The 24,026-nt window shown below is 40.3% G+C and overlaps 1 protein-coding gene across 4 annotated transcripts in view; it reads right to left on the bottom strand.

Annotated features, from left to right (window-relative positions):
- celsr1a (cadherin EGF LAG seven-pass G-type receptor 1a) overlaps positions 1–24,026 on the bottom strand; it is a 96,951-nt gene that overhangs the window by 6,942 nt on the left and 65,983 nt on the right. For 3 of the 4 annotated variants that reach the window (XM_053649859.1, XM_053649858.1, XM_053649861.1), the window contains 22 exons: positions 21,925–22,097; positions 21,384–21,569; positions 20,292–20,405; positions 19,676–19,850; positions 19,189–19,330; positions 15,271–15,391; positions 14,896–15,079; positions 14,397–14,498; positions 12,317–12,411; positions 11,813–12,022; positions 10,316–10,499; positions 10,022–10,165; positions 9,484–9,664; positions 8,796–8,963; positions 7,885–8,011; positions 6,484–6,684; positions 4,825–4,999; positions 3,896–4,008; positions 3,633–3,712; positions 3,397–3,523; positions 1,996–2,121; positions 78–214 (listed from right to left, as the gene is read on the bottom strand). In XM_053649859.1, coding sequence (XP_053505834.1) covers positions 78–214; positions 1,996–2,121; positions 3,397–3,523; positions 3,633–3,712; positions 3,896–4,008; positions 4,825–4,999; positions 6,484–6,684; positions 7,885–8,011; positions 8,796–8,963; positions 9,484–9,664; positions 10,022–10,165; positions 10,316–10,499; positions 11,813–12,022; positions 12,317–12,411; positions 14,397–14,498; positions 14,896–15,079; positions 15,271–15,391; positions 19,189–19,330; positions 19,676–19,850; positions 20,292–20,405; positions 21,384–21,569; positions 21,925–22,097 — 3,265 coding nt within the window. The remainder of the gene's footprint in view (positions 1–77; positions 215–1,995; positions 2,122–3,396; positions 3,524–3,632; positions 3,713–3,895; positions 4,009–4,824; positions 5,000–6,483; positions 6,685–7,884; positions 8,012–8,795; positions 8,964–9,483; positions 9,665–10,021; positions 10,166–10,315; positions 10,500–11,812; positions 12,023–12,316; positions 12,412–14,396; positions 14,499–14,895; positions 15,080–15,270; positions 15,392–19,188; positions 19,331–19,675; positions 19,851–20,291; positions 20,406–21,383; positions 21,570–21,924; positions 22,098–24,026) is intronic. The other variant, XM_053649860.1, reaches the window with a different exon arrangement.

Here is a 24,026-nt window from a genome sequence, read left to right as displayed (position 1 = left end):
ATGAAAAAGAGAGAGAGAGTGCGAGGAAAAGATGAGAGGAAAGGTGTGGCAGGGCCATGCATGCAGCAGAATGTTACCTGAAAGAGTAAGCGAGGTAGCCGCTGTGGCTCTTGGCTGACCTGATGGTGCTCTCCAGAGACACGGTGGACTCTCCGATTGCTGAGCGGAAGATTGTGCCATCCTCTGTGTATGTGTTGTTGCAGTTCAGTGAGCGCTGGGAATGAGGAAGAGGAAGATTGTGGATGCACCATTGCAAGTAGTAATAAAATAAAGCTTTATACTATTATGTTTAATGCGGTAATTATTTGTTTGCCCAAGAAACTACTAAAAATTGCTTAAGAACATCTCTATACCATTAGTATAAATAAGCATGAATGTCAAATGGAAATGGAGCCATTTTCTCCTGCTATCTCTACACTACCTGAGGCATACTATCCATCCATCCATCCATCCATCCATTTTCTATACCTCTTATCCTACACAGGGTCATGGGGGAACCTGGAGCCTATCCCAGTGGACTTGGCGCACAAGGCACGGGACACCCTGGAAGGGGGTGTCAACCCATCACAGGGCACAATCACACACACATTCACAAAACTACAGACAATTTAGAAATGCCAATCAGCCTACAATGCATGTCTTTAGACTCGGGCAGGAAACCAGAGTACCCAGAGGAAACCCCCGAAGCACAAGGCGAACATGCAAACTCCGTGCGCACAGGGTGGAGGTGGGATTCCAACCCGCAACCCCGGAGGTGCAAGGCAATCCAATATCTGTTCATCTGATTTATTTATTTTTTCAACACTATAAACACCTGTTGGTTGTTAGCTTTAATATTTGAAACTGAGGGCTCTCATATTGTACTCTGAATTTTTAAATAAAGGATTGAATTAAACTGAATTCTTCCATCCATTCATCCATCTTCTACCGCTTACTCCTTTTCAGGGTCACGGGGGAACCTGGAGCCTATCCCAGGGAACATCGGGTACAAGGCAGGGTGCACCCTGGACAGGGTGCCAGTAAACTGAAATCTTGTGTTATTGAAAAACAACCCAACTTTATCTGACTATACTGCAAACAATTATGTGTGTGAATTATGGATATTTGCTATCTGAAGCATGTAAACATTATCGAACTCTTTTAGTAGGATTAAGTGACTGTGTTGCTTCTAATCATGACGAATGCCACAATCTTGTAAGGCATTACAGCTTTTCCATTTGAGCACCAGTCTTAAACACTGATACGCTAAGGCTGTGTAAAAGGCCTCCTAATTGGCAGCTGACATTAAAGTTTAACGATTCCAATGCTTAAATGAACTAAGGAAGTAATATCTTCCTGGCTATTAGGAGACCTTTAAATGTTACTGAGCCTTATAAGGGCCAGGTGCATTCACATGCTCAAGCTCCCTGTATGTATCTTAGTTATATCTTCTATGGGAGCAGCACCTATTGAGCATTTAGCCAATATTTACATGCTTTGGCTTGCAAACAATATAGTTTCACAGACTGCATTATAGAGATGAATTTGGCTTGCTTTTGAATATAAAACACACACCCACTGGCATGCGTGCACAGGACTGCAATGCAGACAGGCTTTCTAATTGTTTGTAAATTGCCCAATCAAATCGTTAGTGTGCTTGGAGTCGGTACACAGCTTGAGACAATATTTGCATCACCTTTTTCCCTGTCACAGATCTGTCGCAACTAGGCGCAATCAGTCTTCTTAATTTATATTTCCATAATTCTCAGTAGTAATCACAATGTACAATAACAATAGATACGTTTGCTAGCTGGATAGCTTAGTACACGCCAATCTATATCATCAGGGATAAAAATGTCCAAGAGGATCTTCAATTCCAAATACATTACACCACAGTGTACTCAAGCAATAATGTCACAGACACTGTGACACGCATCAATGTGGACAGTGAGAGAGCACTGGGTGCGAATGACTGTGAGGTTTCAGTTCTGCTACGTATCACCTTCCTCCACTTACAGTCAGCAGAGAAGCACGTGTTGTAGTCGACTCTTCTGGCACTGGCTTCTTCCCTGTGAACACCAGCTTCAGATTCTTTCTCACTTCTTTACTTAACACACAGTGGAAAAGGAAAATGAAAATGCCCTGCAAAAACACAAGAAATCCCAATAAATGTTATATAGTGATGTGTAATTCAACGACACAGCCATATCTAAGATCAAGCCGAGCTATTTGTTCTCTAGCTATTATATAAATATCTAGAAAACCTTTAGACGGAATTGTTCAATTATTATGAGGAAACCGAAGTACAATGTTCAAACTACTTAAAAAAAAAAGAAGGGTTACAAAGTACACTACGGAAATAATCCTAACTAAATAAAATAATACTAAATGCTGTCAAATTTGTGGGAACCTGCTCAAGTCAAAGAATAAAAAATATCAGAACTTTGCTCTAAAATAATTATTATACAAAATAATAAACCTTTCAGTACCATTTTTTTCATTTATTTAAAATAAAATCCACAAACTGAGTGTTACAAATATAAACTTCAGACTAAAATGTTACACAACTGTTTGTCCAATTATATAAGAATGAAAAGAACCCAATACACACAGACACTCCAGAATATTTATTATTCATTTAGCACTGTAGTTTAATTCTGTGCTTTTTGTGCATCCATAAAAAATAATGCATAAATACTTATATATTAAAAAAAACTAAGTATATAACTAAGTACACAAACAGTAAACTGAAGAAAGTCACTGTCGGTGACTCTGGGTATTGGGCTAAAGCTAGCGGAGTTGCATTACGTGAGTATGACATCATGTGCCATCGAATAGGAAGCGACTTTTACTTCCGGTTAGTAAAAAAACTGCTAGTGATATATTTGAGATGTTACCTTTCTAAAATTCATACACTAGATGGTAGAGTACATAGTGCATAGTGTAAGTGTATAGTACATCATTTGGGACACAACTTTAGTACTTACTCTCGGAAGCGTGTTTTCTGAACAGAAGTAACGTAATGAGTAAATCTCCCCCGGGCTGCGCAAAGACCAACTAATCGATAATGAGATTCGTTGACAACGATCTTCAGAATCGGTTATTATCAATTTTACTGATTAGTTGTTGCAGCTCTAATTTAAACTTAGCCCTTATTATATACCCTAATACATTCTGATGAAATAAATTACGGCACTTACACACACTGCTATGCTCGGAGTAATTATTTCCATATTCAGCAATGTGAACTCTTATAAATGAATTTCAAGCTAAGTAAAAGTAAAGAAATACCGTATTATTCAAATTTATTTTTAATATTTTCTGCTGATAAAATGCTCAGTTGAAAAAAAAAGCAGAACACAAAGTATGGCTTAAGTGTTTCATAGAATTTCATCGGCATTACTCTAGTAAACTCACCTGTAAACAGCTGAAGATGGCAAACAGGTAGTGGAAGAGCATGACATCACTGTTAACAGCCATGAGGCCCAACAGCCAGGTAGCACTGATGAGCAGCAAGAGCAGGAAGGCCATCCGCAGTGCAGGACTGGACACACACACACACACACACACACATAAATATATAACTCTGAATACCTTTATATCATAAGACCTGCAGGTACTCAAAGTCTGAGTGTGTGGATAAAGTAACTCACATGGCTCCAGACTTCTCGAAGCTTCTGCGTCTGCGTCCGCACGATGCCTTGGCCGCCAGCACGAAAATCACTATGTTCACCTGTGGCACAGATCATGCCAACTGTGTGAGGATTCAGTGGAACTTCCAAAATATAGTTACAAATGATAACATGATATTTAATAAAGAAATGGCTGAAGAAAGCCAAATGACACGCGAAGGATACTCATTGTCATTGTGTTGCATTTTCCTGTATGTGTGTGTTTTGTGTTGCAATGCACCAACCAGCACGACAACGGCAATGGGCCCAGCGAAGCTCCAGATCAGTGTGTCATGGACTGATAGCCAGCAAAAATCTGGGTTGCCATAGCCCTGTGGATCTAACCCAACAGCTAGACCTGCAAGCACACACACACACACACACACATGCGCACACAGTGGATTATACAAACACTGCACAGGGGGTTCAAATGTAAAGGGAGTAGATTATGAGCTGAATAAGAGCATGTCTGGCCTCTATTATGTGTGTGCTAGAGTTGGTTTTGCTCTGGCTTTGAGTGGCTGCCAGAGGGGTAAGAGACACCTTCATGGAGCCAGCACCTCAGAGGAGGTGTTCTAACTAGACAGAGAGAGAAGGAGTGTGTGTGTGTGTGTGTGTGTGTGTGTGTGTGTGTGTGTGAGAGAGAGACTTCTTTCCCAAGGGATCACAGTGATTTTTCAGAGATGAAACAAGCTCCAGCATGACTTCATGGCCGTGTGGTTTGAATTAAGTATTTTTACATGGCTGTTTGTGTGTGTATGTGTTTATAGATGTACACCAGTTTATTTACCTGTCTTGTACCTACATTCATTGCAAGGCGGCTGACAATTTGTTCATAACAACAGTGTACTTACATAGATGGGAGGTTTTCTGTGATAATATAGCTAATGAATGGCTACAATGCACAGACTGGTGACAAATTAAGGGACAAAAAACAACATAACGTGCCTTAGAAAGGCGCTCGGCCACCACAGGGCTCCGGAACAACTTCAGTGTGTCTTGGCATAGATTCTACAAGTCTCTGGAACTGCACTGAACGGATGAACATCATTCTTCTTAAAGATAATCCCCTGGTGTTTTGATGATGGCGTTAGAGTGCGCAGTCTAACGTGTTGGTCCATATGAGTGTATGTGTGTGTGAGTGAGAGAGAGACAGAGAGAGAGAGAGACTAACCTGTGATGATAGCAGGGATGCCCCACCCGATGGCATAGTAAAAGCGCATGTGTCCGTGGTTGATGTTGCGCATCTCTGTGAGCATGCGGTAAATGTGCAGGCCTTCCACAAACATCCAGGCAAATGTGCACATGTAGAAGAAGTGCAGCAGGATTGCAATCACTGTACACACAAACTGCACACAGCACAGAGAGGGAGAGAGAAGGGAACGTCAGAGGGGACACATCAAGGGAATTTGGGCTGTAGTTAGTAACACGGCTGCTGGAGGTGGTGTACCTGCACCTGAATAACCAAAGCCGCTGTTAATATTCGGACAAGAACAACAAAATGCTCTCTCAGCTATTAGTACTTCCTGTTTACTACCCTGCCCCGTTGATTTAAGGAGGGACTGCAGATATCTAATAACTTCCTAGTGTTCTGAAAAAGCTTTCTGAACAAACATGAACCAGGATTCACCTCAAGTTCCTTCAGTTCCTTTTGGTGCCAGTTGTGGCCAAACCCTGAACAAAATCCTAACTGGACCCTTTACTACTGGACCGGGTGGCAAACAGATAAAAAGAACAGTTCTAGTTTTCTGATATGTTATACCATGAATAATGTTCAAGAGATTACTTAGGCGATCCTATGTGCTCCTCATGTTAGTATTACACTGTTTATAAAACTAGAACTGTACGTGGGAAGTCCCTATGTTATTTTTATTATTACAGCAAGATTATACACTATGTTTATATACGATATTATAAGTAGCTTCACTAGTAGACACCAGTCCCTGCTTGTTTCCATGCCAGAGCCCACAGATTGACATCAGAGAGAGCTCATTAACGCAGACTGTACAACTGTAGCGTACTGTCTCGCTACTGCCTAACACCACACACACCCCTGTTTATCACTACACAAAGATAGGCTCATACCTGGAAAAAAAATTCAACGGTAAAAGTCTGTAATAGAATAGAATCAACAGAAGCATTGGGGAAACAACAGCTTATATAAAGGGGAACTATGGCACAAGTAAAAAAAACAAAAACAAAAAACAAAACGGAGCATTCCTGTCCAAAGAATTAATTGGTACACATTACATAATCTAGCTAACAAAAGATGCCTGTGGTATTTCGAAATCTTTTCATGGTGTCTAAGCTCCCACCAGTTTATAGTCTGCCAGTGCCTGAGGCCAACAACTCAAACACCATCGCTCGAATGCTGTAATCTAGCTCGCCTTCCAGGTACGAACAGCATGAGCAATGTGTGTGCGTGTGTGATTTTTTTTTTTTAAGTATAATTACAGGGATTGTATCTCTACCAATGAAATGGCTGTCTCTCTCTATTCAGCGGTGAATCACCTGAGTCTAAACAGACCCTTTTCCCTACGCTGGTTATTCCCAGTCATTTGTCAACAGCTATCCACTTGCCCCAACCCCTCACTGCACACAGCTCCTAATTAAAGACTTATGGGATGGAATTAGTTAAGTTTGACAGCAAGAAACCAACCTCCAAAAATGCTCCTCTAAGCAAAATACGCAGAGTAAAAATATTCCCGTCGTAGTCGAGAAGTTCTTCCACATTCAAAATCTTTTCTATAAACACACCACCAAAGCTTCAAATCCCATTTGTAAAACAGCAGAAATAGTCTATTTGCAAATGGCGAAAGAGAGCGGGCCTCACCGGGTTGTCTGTCTGGTTAATGCCGATAAGGAAGACGAGCTCGGAGAAGAAGAGCGCTGCCACGAGGTTTTTGTGGATGCTGTGCAGGTTGGAGCGGAGCTTCTGCAGGATGGCCAGCAGGATGAAGGTGATCAGCAAAGCCAGCAATGAGGCAGAAACTGTGGCATATGTGACTATCTTTAGTGGCAACACATCTCCATGCTGGGTGGACGAGGTGGAAGTGAAGTCAAGGTGGTGAACGATTCCAGAAAGAATGAGAGAAGAAAAATTTTGTACATGATGATCAACAACCAAGTCTGACAAAAATAAAATTTCCAGAGCTAAAATCATTTCAGCTAGAATTCTTTGCTTAAAAAAAAAACATGCCAGCTTATTGTCCTTATTTTTTAAATGCCAAGGGACAACTGCTTTCTTTACATTCTATCAATACTCCAGATTAAAGAAAACAGCCCATGATGCATCAGTGCACCGTTTATTCCAGAGCCTATGTCTTTCTTCCTGTGTCTTAAGTTTAGGAACCTGGTCAAATTTCACTTCCTTCTCGAATTTTTAATCCATTCGTGCCTGGTTGTAGTTGCCTAGATCAAATTTAGCTAAAGGTTTTCAACCTTAATTGAGCTTTTATGCACAGTGTCATATGTCTGCCATGCAGAAACGCTGCCCACACTTTCACATTGAATGAAAAGCTACAAGCCCTTGTTGCTTGTCCTTAGTCACGTGTAGCTTTTTGTAGGTTTTTTTTAGCTTGTACAAATTTCCGTTTCTTATGGGAAGGTTTGAGACTGGGAAAGAATGAAGAAAATGTTAGGAGTGTTTACACTTGGACACGTGCTTAGTGCTCTCCCATTAAAGGACTAATAGTGGATTTTTTATAATGAATACAGGAGAGAAGCCTTATCACTGCTCACAGTGTGGAAAGAGTTTCACTCAGAAATGTAATCTTCAAATACACCAGCTTATTCACTTGTACAAATAACCTGGAAGATATATAGACCACGCTAAAAAAAAACACAATGGGTTAAGTCACGACCTTAGCAAAAGTGTATTAAGTCGCTGACTTAATAAAAAAAACAGTTTGGAAAACAGACTTCTGGTCCAGAGTGCTCGTTTGTGTTTGGATGCGCCTACTGGCAGTCATTTTACAGACACTTTACAGGCCATCAAAGATCCTGGGAGCAGAGCTTACTGAACATGGGCGGGGATCATTCAAATGTTGAACCCAGCTAACCGTTAGAGACCTAATCTTGATCAAAATAGACTAATCCTATCTAATGTCATTTTATATATTCATCCTCCCATGTGAGTGTAGAATGATTAATGTCAGTGCCAGGCTAATACCAGAAAACTGCACTGATGCTAACAGTAGAGTAACACTAAACTAGCTCATGGAGCGAGACCTACCTCTCTTTTGGAGATGTCCATGAGCACGGCGAAACTGGTCATATGGTTGCACTGGCAGCTAATATGGGTTTTGTTTCTGAAGGTGAGCTCACAGCCTTTCGAAGACCAACCTCCCGTCCCTCCAATCCTACAACACACACACACACACACACACACACACCATACAAGACAGGGTTAGTACAATCCAAATTCCAAAGAAGTTGGGACACTGTGTAAAATGTAAATAAAAACAGAATGCAATGATTTGCGAATCTCATAAATCCATATGTTATTCACAATAGAACATAGAACAAACAGAGGAAATGTAACGTTTTAAGAAAAAAATAAGGTAATTTTGAATTTGATGGCCGCAATACGTCTCAAAAAAGTTGGGACGGGGCAACCAAAGGCTGGAAAATAAGTGTTAGTAAAAAGAAACAGCTGGAGGAACAAACTGATTAGGTTAATTGGCAACAAGTCAGTAATATGATTGGGTATAAAAAGAGTATCTCAGAGAGGCAGAGTCTCTCAGAAGCAAAGCTGGGCAGAGGTTCTGCCAAAAACCGCATCTACAAATTCTAGAACGTAAATCTCATCATCTACAGATAATGTCATAATATCATCAATAATTTACATTTGACACAGCATCCCAACGTTTTTTTGGAATTGGGGTTGCATACAGTAAGCTAGATTATCAGAGAAAGCTACAGTGTACTGTCTTAAATGTGGACTATAATACTCACCTACATAATGTTCATTAAAGGTTACAAACTGTTCTGAGAAGGAAGGTTTTAATTTGGCTACAATATTGTTGATCAGAAGATCACAATAAATCACAGCACCAACTAGAGAAATCTGGAACAACTGCACAATGCATGAAGAAATATGAGTGTATGGATGGGGGTGCATATGCGAAAGTGAAAGAAACTCACGTGATGGAGTGGTTCCAGAACACACACACAGGCTTGGACCTCTCCTCTGTCTCCAGCAGAGTGTAGTCGAGTGTGATGGGCTGTTCCAGCGGCATGGACAGAGGTTGGCCTTCACTGTGCACTGTAGTGCTGATGATGGGTGTGTTGATGGTGGGCCGATTGGGAAGCCTGCAGAGAAAGAGGGCAGTTCCTGAAACAGACCCGCTCAGTCTCTGGCTTCAGGCCAAACAGTGTCCACGATCAGTAGGAACAGCTGTAGCATACCAGCTGTCCTAAATATTTGGATGTTCCCTTCTCGTAATAATAAACTGCCACTGAAGTTTGCACAGCATTTGAAAGGCATGTTGTAATTAAACAGTTGATCTATCTGTGCTGAAGGTTTTATGTTGTGATAAGGTGTGATTCAGGACTTTCAGCTGTACAGGTCACTGAATAACTACAGCCTAAAGCAGTCACTCGGCCCTGCTATTGCACAGTGCAACTCAACAGGCAGAGGAAACTCAGATCAACAGACAGTAAACTGTAAAAAAAAAACACATGCATGTATATATAGGGAAAGAGCTTTCTAATCTGACAGACAACTTGAATGACAGGCAAGTCTCGTTTCCCGAGCGTTTTGACTTAAAAATCGCAGAGTCTTTCTTTAAAATGGATCTGAATTCATTTTAATGATAGGATGCGAGTGTACCTGAGGCTGCGTCGATCAGGGTCATAGTGCTCAGGCAGCAGCTGCCCCAGTGTTCGGTACACGATAACAGCAGCCACAGGGAACTGAGGAGGGCTTTCAGCTTCCCTCTTCCTCCTCTCATCCTGAGTATGGTCCTCCTCAGTAGACTGGGTTTGAGATGCTGGCTCATCGGTTGGAACGACTGCATGGAAAAACGCAGTGCATCGGAATGGGTATAATAATTCTAGCTCATATAATGGGGAAAATGAATAGCACTTGAGATTTGTTCATCTATATTTGTTTACACCTCTTTACAAAGCTAAAACTGTTGGGCTTACTTTCAGTGGAACACCTAATGTTTCCATCAAAATGAAATATTAAAAGTATTAACAGGTTAGTCTAAGAATGCAACACGTAAATGCACTAGCCATTTAGACAAGGCAATTCAATATGCTCTGCAGAGTTATGTAGTATTAAATGATTAAGCTATTAATTACTAGTAAGGCACATTTCGTGATAGCACTGAGAATCCATTTGCATGCTGCATGCGAGTGTTTACCTCTGTTCTGAGTGGATTTCACTGTAAACTCTGGAAACAGGACTGAGGACTGCAGGTCTTTGGGATATTCCTCTTTAATCTTTTGGAAAGGTGGCATCTTTACATCATCTGGAGTGGAAAAGTCCAGATAATCCACTGCCATAACTTTAAGAGGGAAGAAAGACAATCATTATTAGACAAATACACATGTGCATGTCATAGTTGACACAAGCATCTGCACAACTAACCAGGGTACGGGGTTATCATAAATTCCTGGCCATCAGGTGTTTGATTTATGTCAGCGACGTGACTCACTCATATTGTCTGTTACGATGATGAAGGGTTTCAGGTAGGTCTTCCTCATGTTGCGAGCCACAGTGGTGGTGTAATCCTCAAAATGACTGAGCAGGTGTGCCGTCCCACCCTCTGTCCTCTGGATGTGATCCCAGTGCTCCTTATTGCTGGGGTCCAAGATGGCACTGCCTGCCTTTACGATGTTCTGTAATGTTCAACACATGCAGATTACAACTTAAGAACATAAAGAATGAATTTTATTACAATTACAGATGTTTTTTGTTTTTTTTATTCAAAGACTACACTAACCAGGAATACTGAATAGAGAATACAGCTGTGATATTGAGGAGCTTAGCTAAAGCGAGATCTGTAGTGGCAGTGCCTACAACATAGCTAGCTCCCTATCCATCTGTGTTTATATTTAGCATGTAAATAAAACTCTCCATGAATAGGACTACGGAGCAGCAATATTTTTATTCGCCAACTTGTACACGTGAATGAATAATGTGCAATGTGATTGAAAATGAGAAAGAAGAATCAAACATTGTTTACATTATGATATTGTGATAATAATTCTGATTTTAATACTGAGCAAAATAATGGTTATAATGGTTAGTCCTTATTCTGACCATAAGCTCAATCTGCAAACTTACTAGCATAAATTTACTGCCCTATCTATCCAATGTGATATGTTTAAGTCTAGCACTAGTGCGGAGTCGGCAAGGTTTAGCTTGGGATTCAGATATATAACCACGTCTTCTTTCTATAAATTCCACATGGTGTGCCATGTCACGTGGATCATAATGCATTGACTTGCACTGACTGAACTATTCCACAGTCTCTGCAGAGGAACAGGTCAAACAGGATTTATAAATGTTCAATCCCAGCTTGTTGAGGCATATAACCATTAACTACATACAGTGGGGGAAATATGTATTGGACGCATCAACAGTTTTGTCAGTAAATATATTTCCAATGAGGCTATTCACATTAAATTTTCACCAGACATCAGTATTAACTCAAGAAATCTGGAAATATAACAAATTCACATTAAAGTCCATAAATAAAGTTATGTGTAATAAAGTGGAATGACACAGGAAAAAAGTACTGAACACGCTAAGAAAAAGCAGTTCTCCAAGGCAAGGTAAGGCAAGGAACCAGCTGAAATCTGTAAATAATTATACCCCCTATCTGTGCAAATTAATATCAGCTGGGTTAGTAAATTGATGGGCTATAAATAGGATTTCCGGATTTCTTGAGTGGTGAAAATTTCATGTGAATAGCTTCACTGGAAAAATATTTACTGACAAAAATGTTGACACGTCCAAAACTTATTTCCCGCACTGTATGTGCTAAACTAACCCCACTAATGTAATACCTGCTGGGTAAAACACCACTCTCGTTTCACTATCATGGAGATATACTGCAGAGTTTTAAAGTTTTAAAGCAGCAACAAAGAAAACTTCATTTCATTGATATTATTTATTATTTATATACTGATATTATGTAGAGTGTAACCTCGTTGAAGTTGGCGTCACGCATAGCTGCGAGGTCAAAGCCCTGCTGTTGGCTCTCGAACTGCAGAACACGGGAGATCAGCTGGAATGCCGTCTTCACATCGTTGCCATAGAAAGATTCGGTCTGGCTGGTAGCATTATAGAGCATGAGAGCAATGTCCTTAGATTTCTCTCCATCCATTTGGGACTCGTTACGATGCATCTCGTCGTTCTGCGGAACAAGAAGAGTCAGAAAAAGTGGTGGTCTGTGGTCAAACATGCAAGTGAAAGTAAACTCGTCAGCAAACACTGTTACATTTCTATAATTCGATAGGTTTAAACATGGACGTTTGGACAGTCTTGACTCTTCCCTGTTGCACTGTTGAGTAAGGTTCTGATTAAGTTGCGTAGAAGAAGGATGCCGTTCAAGTGTGCTCGTTAGAATGTTATGTCGTGCTGGGACAGTTCTAAGATCAGGCTTTTTAGGCATTGTAACATTTTCTAGCGAAATATATGAAAATGGTACCAGTTTCTTGAGCTGGGAGAAGGTGATGGTGGTGCAGTTGAAGAGCTCAGCAGGCAGCCAGCCTTTCTCATCGTTGCAGTGTCTCACGGCGGTGCCTAGATCAAATACACAGATTACAAAACACACTTCAAAAACCTAATTAAACATTCTCCAGCACAATCGTGTCATTGTAATGCCATTTTGTTCTGTGATTAGACCAACAGCAACTAACAGTCTGCAAACAATGAAAACCCCAGAGGCAGCCTAAAAGTTACAGGTCATTGCTTTTCTGGTGCATAACTGCCAATAATACTTGTGTGGTCTCCCTCACAGGAAAATCCAGAACAATTGTCCTGGCCTAGAATTTAAACCATAGAGATCATTCACTGCTTCTATAGGGAATGTGACTCTGTGTCAGGCCTGCCAATATTTTCCTTATAAAAAGGCATGTTTAGCCAATGGATCCCTTCAAATGCCTCGTTAACATGCATTTATCCGGCCAGTGAAAAGAATAAAGGGTTGAGTGGGTGTGAAGGTTCAGTTGAAAAGGCAAACCAAAAGAAAACAGCACAGAGGAGAAAGGAAAAGGAGAGGGGCAAAAATCCACAGCAACCAATTCATTAATCCAAGAATTTGAGCATAATCTGTTGCTTAATGCATGTCTTCCCAAAAACCAAAGCACAACAGCTAGGCAATTCACAAAGAAGCAGTATCACAGAAAATGTGTGTTAAAAATAATTTGATTAGCTGTGTAGTCAGCATTAAAGCTCCACTAATATTGGCACCCTTGGTAAATATGAGCAAAAAAGGCTGTGAAATATTGTCTTTATTGTTTAACCTTTTGATTTTTTGTTTAATGGATATCAAATAATTTATGTCTTATGGATATCAAACAATTGCAAACACAACACAGGTTTATCCAAAAAAAAATATCTTAGTTAAATATAGGTGTGCAATTATATGAATTCATATGAGAAAAATATATTTGAAGTATATTCCCATTGATATTGTACATTTATTTAGTACACCTGGGTGACTAGGAACAGGAAATTGTTCAACCATGACTTCCTGTTTCACAGGGGCATAAATATGAGGTAACACGTAGGCCAAATTCCTTTAGCTATTCATAACAATGGGTAAGACCAAGGAATATAGCTGTGATGTGCGGAAAAAGGTTGTTGAGCTTCACAAAATGGGAAGTGGCTATAAGAAAATAGCACAAGCATTGAAAATGCCCATTTCCACCATCAGGGCAATAATTAAGAAGTTCCAGTCAACTGGAGATGTTATGAATCAACCTGGAATTGGACGTGTGTCTATATTGTCTCAGTGCACTGTGAAGAGGATGGTTTGAGTGGCCAAAAAATCTCCAAGGATCACAGCTGGAGAATTGCAGAAGTGAGTTGCATCTTGGGGTCAGAAAGTCTCCAAAACTACAATCTGAAGTCACCTTCATCACCACAAGTTGTTTGGAAGGTTTCAAGAAAAAAGCCTCTACTCTCATCCAAAAACAAACTCAAGCGTCTTCAGTTTTTCAGACACTACTGAAACTTCATATGGGATCGGGTTCTATTGTCAGATGAAACCAAAATAGAGCTTTTTGGCAATAAACACCAGAGGTGGTTTTGGTGCACACAGAGAGGTAGCCATATGGAAAAGTACCTCATGCCCACGGTTAAATATGGTGGTAGCTCCTTAATGTTTTTGGGCTGTTTTTCTGCCAGAGGACCTGGACATTTTGTTATGATACACAGCATCAAGAACAACAGAGAAAAACTCTAACTCCAGTAAAGTGCCTTTTATAAATTCAGCACTTACACATAACACTTTTAGAACACACACTTTGTTAGATTATCATATTTATATTCAAAAACATGCATTTATTCAAACTACTTTTCCAACTTTAAGCGAGACGCATCATTTGGCCAAAAAGCTTAGGAACTTTCGGTCAAAATATGTGTAGTATTAGAACAGTGGAATTTGTTCTGACAGCCCATGTGTATATGTAAGAGTCATAAACGTGTCAGTGTATGTGTGTATGTGAAAGTGGATTTCGATATCTAACACCTTGATTCTTGTAGAACAAGCCTGTAGCACTCACCAATAGATCCCTTAGGACAGTTCATAGCAACTGGACGGCCAAAACTGGTTCTTGGCCACCAGATTCCAGCATCGAAAGCCTTGGGGCAGCCTTCGTAAACAACTGCAGTACAGACACAGGACACAAGAGATCGTGAACCTTTCACATTCACATTAATGCAGTTTGGAACATCTAAGCTTCATTCATTTAATTGCTTATTATTGTGTTGATCCTACTACATGACTTTGGGCAGTTATTATGTAAGAATCATTAAAACAAAGATGATCTCTTTATGAAGCTGTTAAATTGAGACTAAAATGGTGTTTATATAATTTATAAACATCATCACAGTAAAGTGTTATTACATGAACTTTTAATTAGCTTTCCATTTTAAGCTTGGTGGTATTAAATGCTGTAAAATATCATGTTGTGACGCCAGCAGTAAGCTGATATACAGATAATAGATACTGAATTATAGATAAGCTTTCCTTATTTTAAGAGCCAAGTTGTAAGTACACACCCTCACAGCCGGTGCTGGTCACTTCAGCAAAGGGGTTATCACATAGGTTGCACTGTCGCCCAATCACACCAGCCTTGCACGGGCACTGGCCGGTCTGTGGGTCACAGGTTCGGGAGCTAGCACCAGGGAAGAAGCAGTCACATGGGTAACAGGTGTCGCTGTCTTTGGGGCGGTAGTAGTTATCCTGTGAGGAAAGTAGTGAAATGGAAATACCTCATATACTCAGAGGTACAACTGTACAATTTTCACAACTGGACACCTTGAGCATTATGTTCTACAAACAACAATCACAGTCTAGAATACATTGTGAAAGAGTATTTAAAAATATTGATAGTCAGTTTTGAGTCTTGTTTGCATGGGGTAAGATGTGTGTACCTTGCAGCGACACTCTCCAGTGGTCTTGTTGCAGTCCGGGTTAAAGCCTTTGCTGACATCACAGTTGCAGGGGCCACACACTGGGCTTCCCCACCAGCCTTTGGGACATGGTTTCTCCATCCTGATGAAGCAGGATTGTATATTAATGTAAACTCATCAGTATATGACTTTTACCTTGAGAGCCACAATTCGTAATCAGACTGACTGCGTGGTCCACAGAGCTCAATAAAGTGAATGATTGATTAGAGTCAGTGTTTCACGTCATAACATAATGTTGCCCCAGTGAAAAGAAAAATACTAAGGTGGAAACATTTGCATCACATAAAATGATCCCACTCACACCACTCACACCAATGTTAGAATGTAAATGATGTCAAAATGAACTGGTAGACTTCCAAATTGCATAGAAGAAGAGGCTTCTTAACTGCCTTATCTCTCCACACTAACGGAAGACAACAGCAGATTTTTATTTGGTAATGTTGCAGAAGGTAACTAGGATGAAGACCACTGGCTGAAGCACAAACACAAACAGTATGTAGTAGTCAAGGGTTAGCATAGGCTATGTGCCTACATCTTTTAAACTAGCAGTTATTTAAAAACCAACACCAATCGCTAAGCTTATTCTTGCATAGGCATCACATAGCAAAGTCTGGTGTTCCACAAGGATCTGTAATAGGCCCACTTCTTTTTCCCCAATAAATGCTACCTCTGAGTAAAATTATTTATTAATCGTGGTATTAGCTGCATTGCTATGCTGATGAAACACAGCTATATGTTTCAGCAAAACCAGATGACAGATTTCAGTTTATTAATACTGAGCTAAAATGTGACACCAGACACTGAATTCTGAGGAACTTCCTCCTGCTTAATTCAGAAAAAATACTTCAACTATGGCTACATGCAGGTAGAAGTAAGAATTTTTCATTTATTTTTACTGGACTGCTGGAACTCAACGCATTAACGAACTGAACAAACAACCTCAACAGCCAATGAATCTGACAGTGTGAGAAAGGTAAATACCAGAATCAGATAAAGATAAATCGCAGACAGGTATTCATGGCTACAGTGCAGCTTCTCAGTGGAATACAGAGTTATTAAGTTGAGGCAGGAGAATAAGTATCAAAGAGAGTCAGAAAGTATAATGATCAGGTTTTTTGTTTCCCACAATGATTATAAATGTCACATAGAGTAGTGTAAAAGCTTTGGTTAATGACATATAATGTGACTGCACACAAATAATATGAGTGCAAATCTACAACCTCTGGCAGATATTATGGACTCACCACATTTAGAGGATGCTCACAAGGCTTTTTTACTTCACAGCAAATAAACAAAGCACAGATAAGACACGAAACAGCTCTTGTTTAATAGGTGAACATTCTGGGTTTGTGTTTTATTTAATGAAACATATAAAGATGACTGTCAGAAGAAAACAATAAAAATTCCCCCACTCATTTATGATATGGGGTCGCATGTCAGGTTAAAGTCCAGGGGAGACTTCAACAGTCAAAGCACAGGTGTACACCGAAATTTTGGACACTTTTATCATTCCATCGATAGAAAATAGGTTTGGTGATGATGAAGTCATTTTTCAGGATGATGATGCATCTTGCCACAGAGCAAAGAGTGTTAAAGCTTTTCTTCAGGAAAGGCAGATCAACTCGGTGACCTGGCCAGCAAACAGTCTGGATCCCAATCCCATTGAAAACTTATGGTGGAAATTTAAAAAACTGGTCCATGCCAAGCCTCCATCCTGTAAAGCTGATCTATCAACCGCTATTTGAGAAAGTTGGAACCAGCTTGATGGAGAATATTGTTTTTCATTAGTGAAGTCCGTGCCTCAAAGAATCCAGGCCGTCATAAAAGAGAAGCAACAAAGCACTAATTATGATTTTTTTTGTTGTTGATGACTCCATATTTTTTTCCTCAACATTGAGTGATTCCATATTTTTTTCCTCTAATTGATCTGGGGAAAAATATGCCATTATTTAAAACAATTCAACTGAATTTGTTTGAGGTAAGTTTGATGAAGCCAGAATGTTCAGCTATTAAACAAAAATATTTTTTTGTCATATCTGTGATTTGTTTATTTGCTACGAATTAAAAAACCAGGTTAGCATCCTCTAAGTGTGGTGATTACATGAGTTTTGCCATGGGTTGTATTAGTAGAGATTCCAAACTGAATCCAGTTCTGAGCACAAACTAAACAAATGCATTAGGTTTAAGATTTACCTGAATATCATAACACGCTGCATTGTGTGTGCTACATTAGAAAAGTTGTGTTAGAATGTTTAGGTTAGGCGTAACCTTCGCAAGATAGTGTAGGAACCTGTGAGGAAAGAACACACACAGCCACACTGTGTGGAATGTTGTTGTTCAGTTTGGGACAGTTTATACACTCGGTAAGTAAATGAATACCGCACAGACCGTGTTTGGTTTATTCAAGTTATCCTTGCACTCACTGCTTTAGCTCAAGTTGGCACCAGGGCCAAACCCACCCACATAGCAAAGCTCATAAATTTCTAATCTTTCTGAGCTTTGGTTTAGGACCATTCAGGCTCCTGCAGCTCCTAATATGGAAGCAAAAAGGCCAGAGTTTCAATTGTGACATGTGTTTACTGGGTCAGGATCGACTTTTGTTATAAGTGAATAAAATTTGTGTAGCAATCCACTTCTTTTACAGCCAGTGCATCAGAATAGAATCTCACAGGTTTATCCTTGGAATTTATCCGTGGAATTTATTTCTGAGAGCTAGAGACAGTCCAAGTCATTTGGGAGCATTATATGGGATCATATATGGTATCATTCAATGTACTTACTAGGTTTGTGAGTCACGGCAAAAAAAAATATGGTGCACTGCCCAAAACAGTGGAAAAAATGGGACCTAGAATTAGGGCATTTAATCACGTACAGTCAACTCCAAGCTTACAAGCACCCTTCAAAAATATATATATACATTACATACAATAATTTTAAATATTCAAGCAATTGGAGAAACAAACCAACCACTAATGGAATTTTCTCTTAAAAACATGGCAAAATTATTATTGGCAACCCACACAATAATGAACAGAAATGCAAGCAAATTGTCATCCTTTAAATAATGCTTAATGCTCTTAGTCTCCAGCAACTCTATAGTTATCTTTTACCATTTCTGCTGGGGTAGAAATTTCATGTAGTGAACTTGTAAAATCATCTATCTCCATGGAGAATAACAAAGAACTTTTAATACAAAAGAAACAAACGGATGCTGGCCCACACAGCTCAGGTAATTGATATAAAATACACCCTCCCAAACCTTAATGGGTGCCAATAATTATGGAGTTGTTTGTAGGTCTGGGAGTCATACTTCTTGAAAGTCTGAGAATATGGAGGACAAAAGGGGTAGCTTGTACAGACGTGTTTTACTATACTGTGCTGTGTAGAGAAGAGCCAGGACAATGGCACACAGGATCATTAACACACACACACACACACACTTCCAGTACTGGCAGCAGGAGGATTTCCACTAGGTTGTAAATATCTTTTCAAGGTGAATGCAGAAAAACACTATGTCATGCTGGCAACCCTACAAATGCATGCAGTCTCTGTTAGTGTCAGATAAACCAACATACACGGTTGTAAAATGTACAAACAAGAATACATGCAATCTTCAGTGACTTGATGTGCCTTACAGGGATCAGATATGTATTTTCAGCAAGCATTGACAAGAGCCTAGTGACTGGAGTTTGGAATCTGCTAAACTGTGTGATTGCAGCTTGATTAAACAAATGAATCCGAGCACTCATTCTGTATTCACACGAGTTGGCACGCCACTGAAAGTTTCACACTGAAAGTGGCTGTGCAGGTTGGATAAGAAGAAACGTGAGTCAGCGTGAGGTCAGCGAGAGGAGAAATCATTTATCCTATTATTCTTACTTGTTCTCACAGTACTGGCCGTAGTAGTTCTGACCGCACTCGCATGTGTAGCCGTGAGACGAGCTGGGCTTCTGCATACAGGTGGACACATGCTCACATGGGTTCAGCCTGCAAGCGTGTACGCACTCTTTACCGAAAAAGCCTGGAGACAGAGACAGAGAGAGAGAGAGCGAGAGAGAGATTACATTCTCCGTTACTGCGGGGAAAAACACCTCAATTCTAAAGATTAGTAACAACCTGTCCCTTGGAGTTACATACAACAATCTACAAAGCTTTTTTTTTTTTTTTTTTTAAACCCACAAAAACAGAAGAAATCAGGATGGGGGCAAATACTTTTTCACAGCACTGTACGTAACAGGGCTTTAGTATTCTTAGACTACAGCACATCTGTACTAGCATGAAGAGCCTTCAATGCATTTTGTTGTAAATGTAAATGTGGGTAGTGTAGATGTGTATACTCAGATGTAGGTGTGTATGTTCAGCTCACCGGGGTCACAAACACAGGTGTGCGCGCTCCACTCGTCCATGCAGTGGCTGTTCTCAGGACAGATGTTGGAATCACAGGGGTCGGCAAGGTCACAGCCCTCCTCTACGCGGATCTTCAGACCTTGCTGCATGTTGATGTTGCCTGTGTTGGTCGAGGTCTCTCCCATCCTCACACCCTGTAACACACACACACACACACACACACATATACAATAAGATTTACACATACAATACTGTGCAAAAGTTTTAGGCACCCTATTTTTTTAGTACAAGCTTTGTTATAGATTTTTTATTTTATTATTTCAACATTATCGAGTCAATTATTGATTCTGCAAGATGCTCAATAAAACTTATAGCTCATTTCCTCATAAAACTGCACTCATTGTACCAGAGACTAGTTTTATTTATTTGTCACACCAATTATTGACTTTGTTTCATTTAATGCTGTTTACTCCTCTTTACGATATTATTTTATAAATGAAGACACATTTAATTTCATTATTTTGAAGGCATCTTTGCTCTACAGCATTTCTTTGCATGTGCCTATACCTTTGCACAAGTACTGTATCTCTGACCCTTTAACAAATCATGGTTAGAAGTATCTTTCCGATATTTACCTGTATGCAGCCCTGAAAGCCCTGCAGGACGTTGTTGTTTTCACCCTGAAGGCCCCCAATGTACAAACTCCTTATCTTCAGTCCCGGGAGCTCGTTACCGATTTCCACTGACCTCTGCAGGACATCATAGAGCATGAGATACTCATTTATTACAGTACTTACTATAACTACCTGCACTGCTGCAACATTTCATTACTGCAAGAGGATTTTAGAACTACAGCCATAAGAAAAAGTGAACCAAAAGGGCTGCAGCTACAGCAAAAATTTGACTTCACTTAAATTTGGGGGAAAAAAAATTCTGGCGCAACAGAAAAGTGCTTGCTCTATCATCACGAGAATGTGAGTTCGAATACTGATGATGCCACAGCCGTCCATGGATGGAAGCCACTAAAGCAAAACTGCCCGTGCTCTCTGCGTGGGAGGGATGGCACTAGGAAATTGTGGGCATCTGTGAGTTCATGTATGCAGAAGTGGACAGATAGCGCTTCCCTCCGTGTGTTTTACTGCCCTGTGATGCGTCAGGTTAAAATCACGCAGTCGGCTAGCTTCACATGTCTCTGAGGAATCATGTGTTCGCCTTCACCCTCCCCGGGTGGTACTTGATGTATGATGGGGAGAGCTGGCTGGTAGGTGGAAAATTGGCAGGTGAACAAGAAACAGGAAATTCCTTGGTGTGAGGGGGCATATAGTTCAAACTGTGTAATTAAAGCTATTGTAATCTTTGGTGTGTCATAAATACATATGAAAATGTTTGTAACTTCTTTTTGATCACAGATCCTTCCATCAGCATTCACGAAGCACCCAACAGCACAGCGCTATGAAAGCACAGAGCAGCCTTAAATCAGGCGAAGCACCCACTCGCCACATCACTAACGGAGTTTTACAATAAGTCGCTTCAATAGCCTTTGTAGCTTTGTTAATCAGTGAAAACATTAATCATCTTTAAAAACATTTCTACTGGTTGACAATTTACCATTATCTAGATTTCTGTCTAAATGAACAGGTGGCCCGATAGTTATTGATCTTCTTTAAAAACACAATGCATAATGTATTACGCCGAGGTGTAAAAAGCATGTCCAGACCATCACGCACCTTAAACATGTCATAATCGAGAGACACTTGGGCCATGTACTTGGTGTCTTTGCCTTCTTTGCTGCTGGTGATCTCCACAAGAAGGTGGTGCCACTCTCCGTCATTCACTCTGACCTCAGGAAACTCGAGCAGTGCAACACGCTCCGCCCGCAGCAACACCACCATCTGCACCTGCCTGTTCACCACCTTCAGGAAAACAAGCAGAGAACCACCATGAAAATCTCCACAGAAACTGGAAAACAAGAGCTGGGCAGCTGGAGGAGGAGACATGATTTCAGGACTTTTAAACACACGTCGTACCTACGCGGTTATTGTAAGCACAATAAGAAAATCGACACTTTCAGACAAATATTAACACATGGAAAGGCGTTGTGTGGACGCTACAAAAACCAACAAAATTCTGATAAAAAACCAAAGTAAATTAAATAAACAAGTTGCACCTACTCAGTATTGGTTCTAAAATAAAAATGCACTGGTCCAAGTCAACAACAACAACAAATCTATTTAAACAGAACATGTCCATTCCTTGCTGTTTACTCACTTGCAGGTTGATTTGGGAAGCAGAGCCAGCGTTGGCCTGCATTAAGGTGGCAGTGGTGCTTCTCTGTCTAGTTCGGAACATCAAGCCGATGTACCAGGGCACCGCTACAGTGATATCGTGATCGCTCCATGACACCATGGCGTGTCCGTCAAAGTATTGTGGTGAGGGCATCACTGTAGAAGACAGACACAGGTTTAAACAATAAAGAAACTTATTTTGGATTTAATCACACAGCAAATAATAAAACAAAGTGGTTAAAAGAGCCACCGTAGTGGTAAGGCTTTAGCGAATCACTCTTTACAATCATGGTGAGCTGAAAAGCATCTCAATACGCAGGCCACGTCGAACTCTGAGGTGGATGGGCTACAACATCAGGCTTCAGTCCTGTCAGCCGAGAACAGGAATCTGAGGCGACAGTGGGCACAGGCTCACCCAAATTGGACGGTTGAAGGTGGGACAAAACATCACCTGGTCTTCTTTATATTCACCTGCCCAATTTGTATATCCAGATGGTGTACCTACCTCATGCCATCATGTACAGGCCTAATCCCAACCAGAAATAATGCTAACTCATAATCCGCACACGAACATGCATTACCTACTCAAGAGACCGTATGAACATTAATCGAACGCCACAGCCCTGTGCTGTCAGTGTGTCAGTGCTGAAGACTTCCAGCTCACCTGCTCCGCGGGGCACATTTTTCTAGTGACACACAAGCTGCTATTATGTGGAAAAACTCAAATTTGCTTCTCATTTTGGCAGCGTTGTCAGTCTCAGATTTCCCCTTTCTCTTTCGGTCATCCTTCTATGTCTGAAGGTTTTCTGTTACCTCAAGGGAAGATTGTAGATGCAAGCTCTGACGTGCTGCTATTTAAATGTTAAAATATTTCTTGAACTTGCCTTTTTTTGGTCCATAGTTACTTGAAATGAGTCAGCTGAGACTCCTGAGACTTTAGATTATAATCCTGTGATTCACTTTGGTGTCACTTTGGAGTTAATAGTGTATAAGAATGTAAGTCTACATGGTGAGTTAGATTTTAATTATGATCATGAGTTTTGTCTTGCTCAACTAAGTTCAACTAAGACTACCATTAAAAAATATATTCCTCTTATAGGCTACATTAAATCACAAGCTCCACCCTCATGTGTGTTTGCATATTCAATTATGGATGGCACATTTATTTATTCACTGTATAATTGTATTTAACATTTGAAAGATTTACACTCAAAGAGTGTGACCTTTCATCCATTTGAAAAGATTAGGTTTATAATGGAAACACAAGGCCTGATAACTGCTCAAATGCAATTAAAATTATTTTTGCTCCTCGGCTGGCGAAATAGTTTTTAGAAGTCATTATAATTCTCAGAGAATTATTTCAGTCTTTGAAATATGAGATTAAGCCACACGCAGTTTAGCATACATATAACTCACAGCATTATGGATGTGAGTCAGATGTCATCAACACTCACTAAAGTGCCAAAGATTCCCAAACAGTCGCGGCTAGAATTCCATGTTTTACTCCAGGATGGACATTCGATCTGCTCACTAGCAAGAGAGCAGAGCAACATAATAAAAGCCATCAGACAAAACATTCCACTCACATCTGAGGCAAACTGCTGGCAGAAAACCAGACTGTCCCATAACTAAAGCGAACCACGAGTTAGCGTGCTATTTCAAGCATTCATCTCATCAGCATGAACATTAACAGGCATGTTTATTTCTATTCGACACAGCTGTTTTAGCCAGCATTATGGCTTTCTTATGAGACTGCAAGAGCACCTGAAAGAGAGCATTTGAACTTTTCACATGCTTGCGTCCTGAAACTCCTGCTCGACATGCTGGCTAATCTATCGTTAAACCTGTTCCACCTCACACGTACACATGTCGATCAATCACTCAGCAGAGGATATACTCTGGTATATGGTGTAGTTTTTAATGGAGTATCAAAAGTCCTGGTGAATCATCCTTGGCTTTTAGCAGGATTTGGGAAACTCATGACTGCCACATTCCTAGCAAATCAGAACACATCCAAGTTAATCATCCTCTCTTGTGTTGGATACATGGTTCTTTCTCCCTCGTTAAAACTGACAATCATGGTCG

This window comes from Ictalurus furcatus, chromosome 19, assembly GCF_023375685.1.
Source record: "Ictalurus furcatus strain D&B chromosome 19, Billie_1.0, whole genome shotgun sequence".
NCBI classification, from domain to species: Eukaryota; Metazoa; Chordata; class Actinopteri; order Siluriformes; family Ictaluridae; genus Ictalurus; species Ictalurus furcatus.
This window is presented reverse-complemented; position numbering and strand designations above follow the sequence as displayed.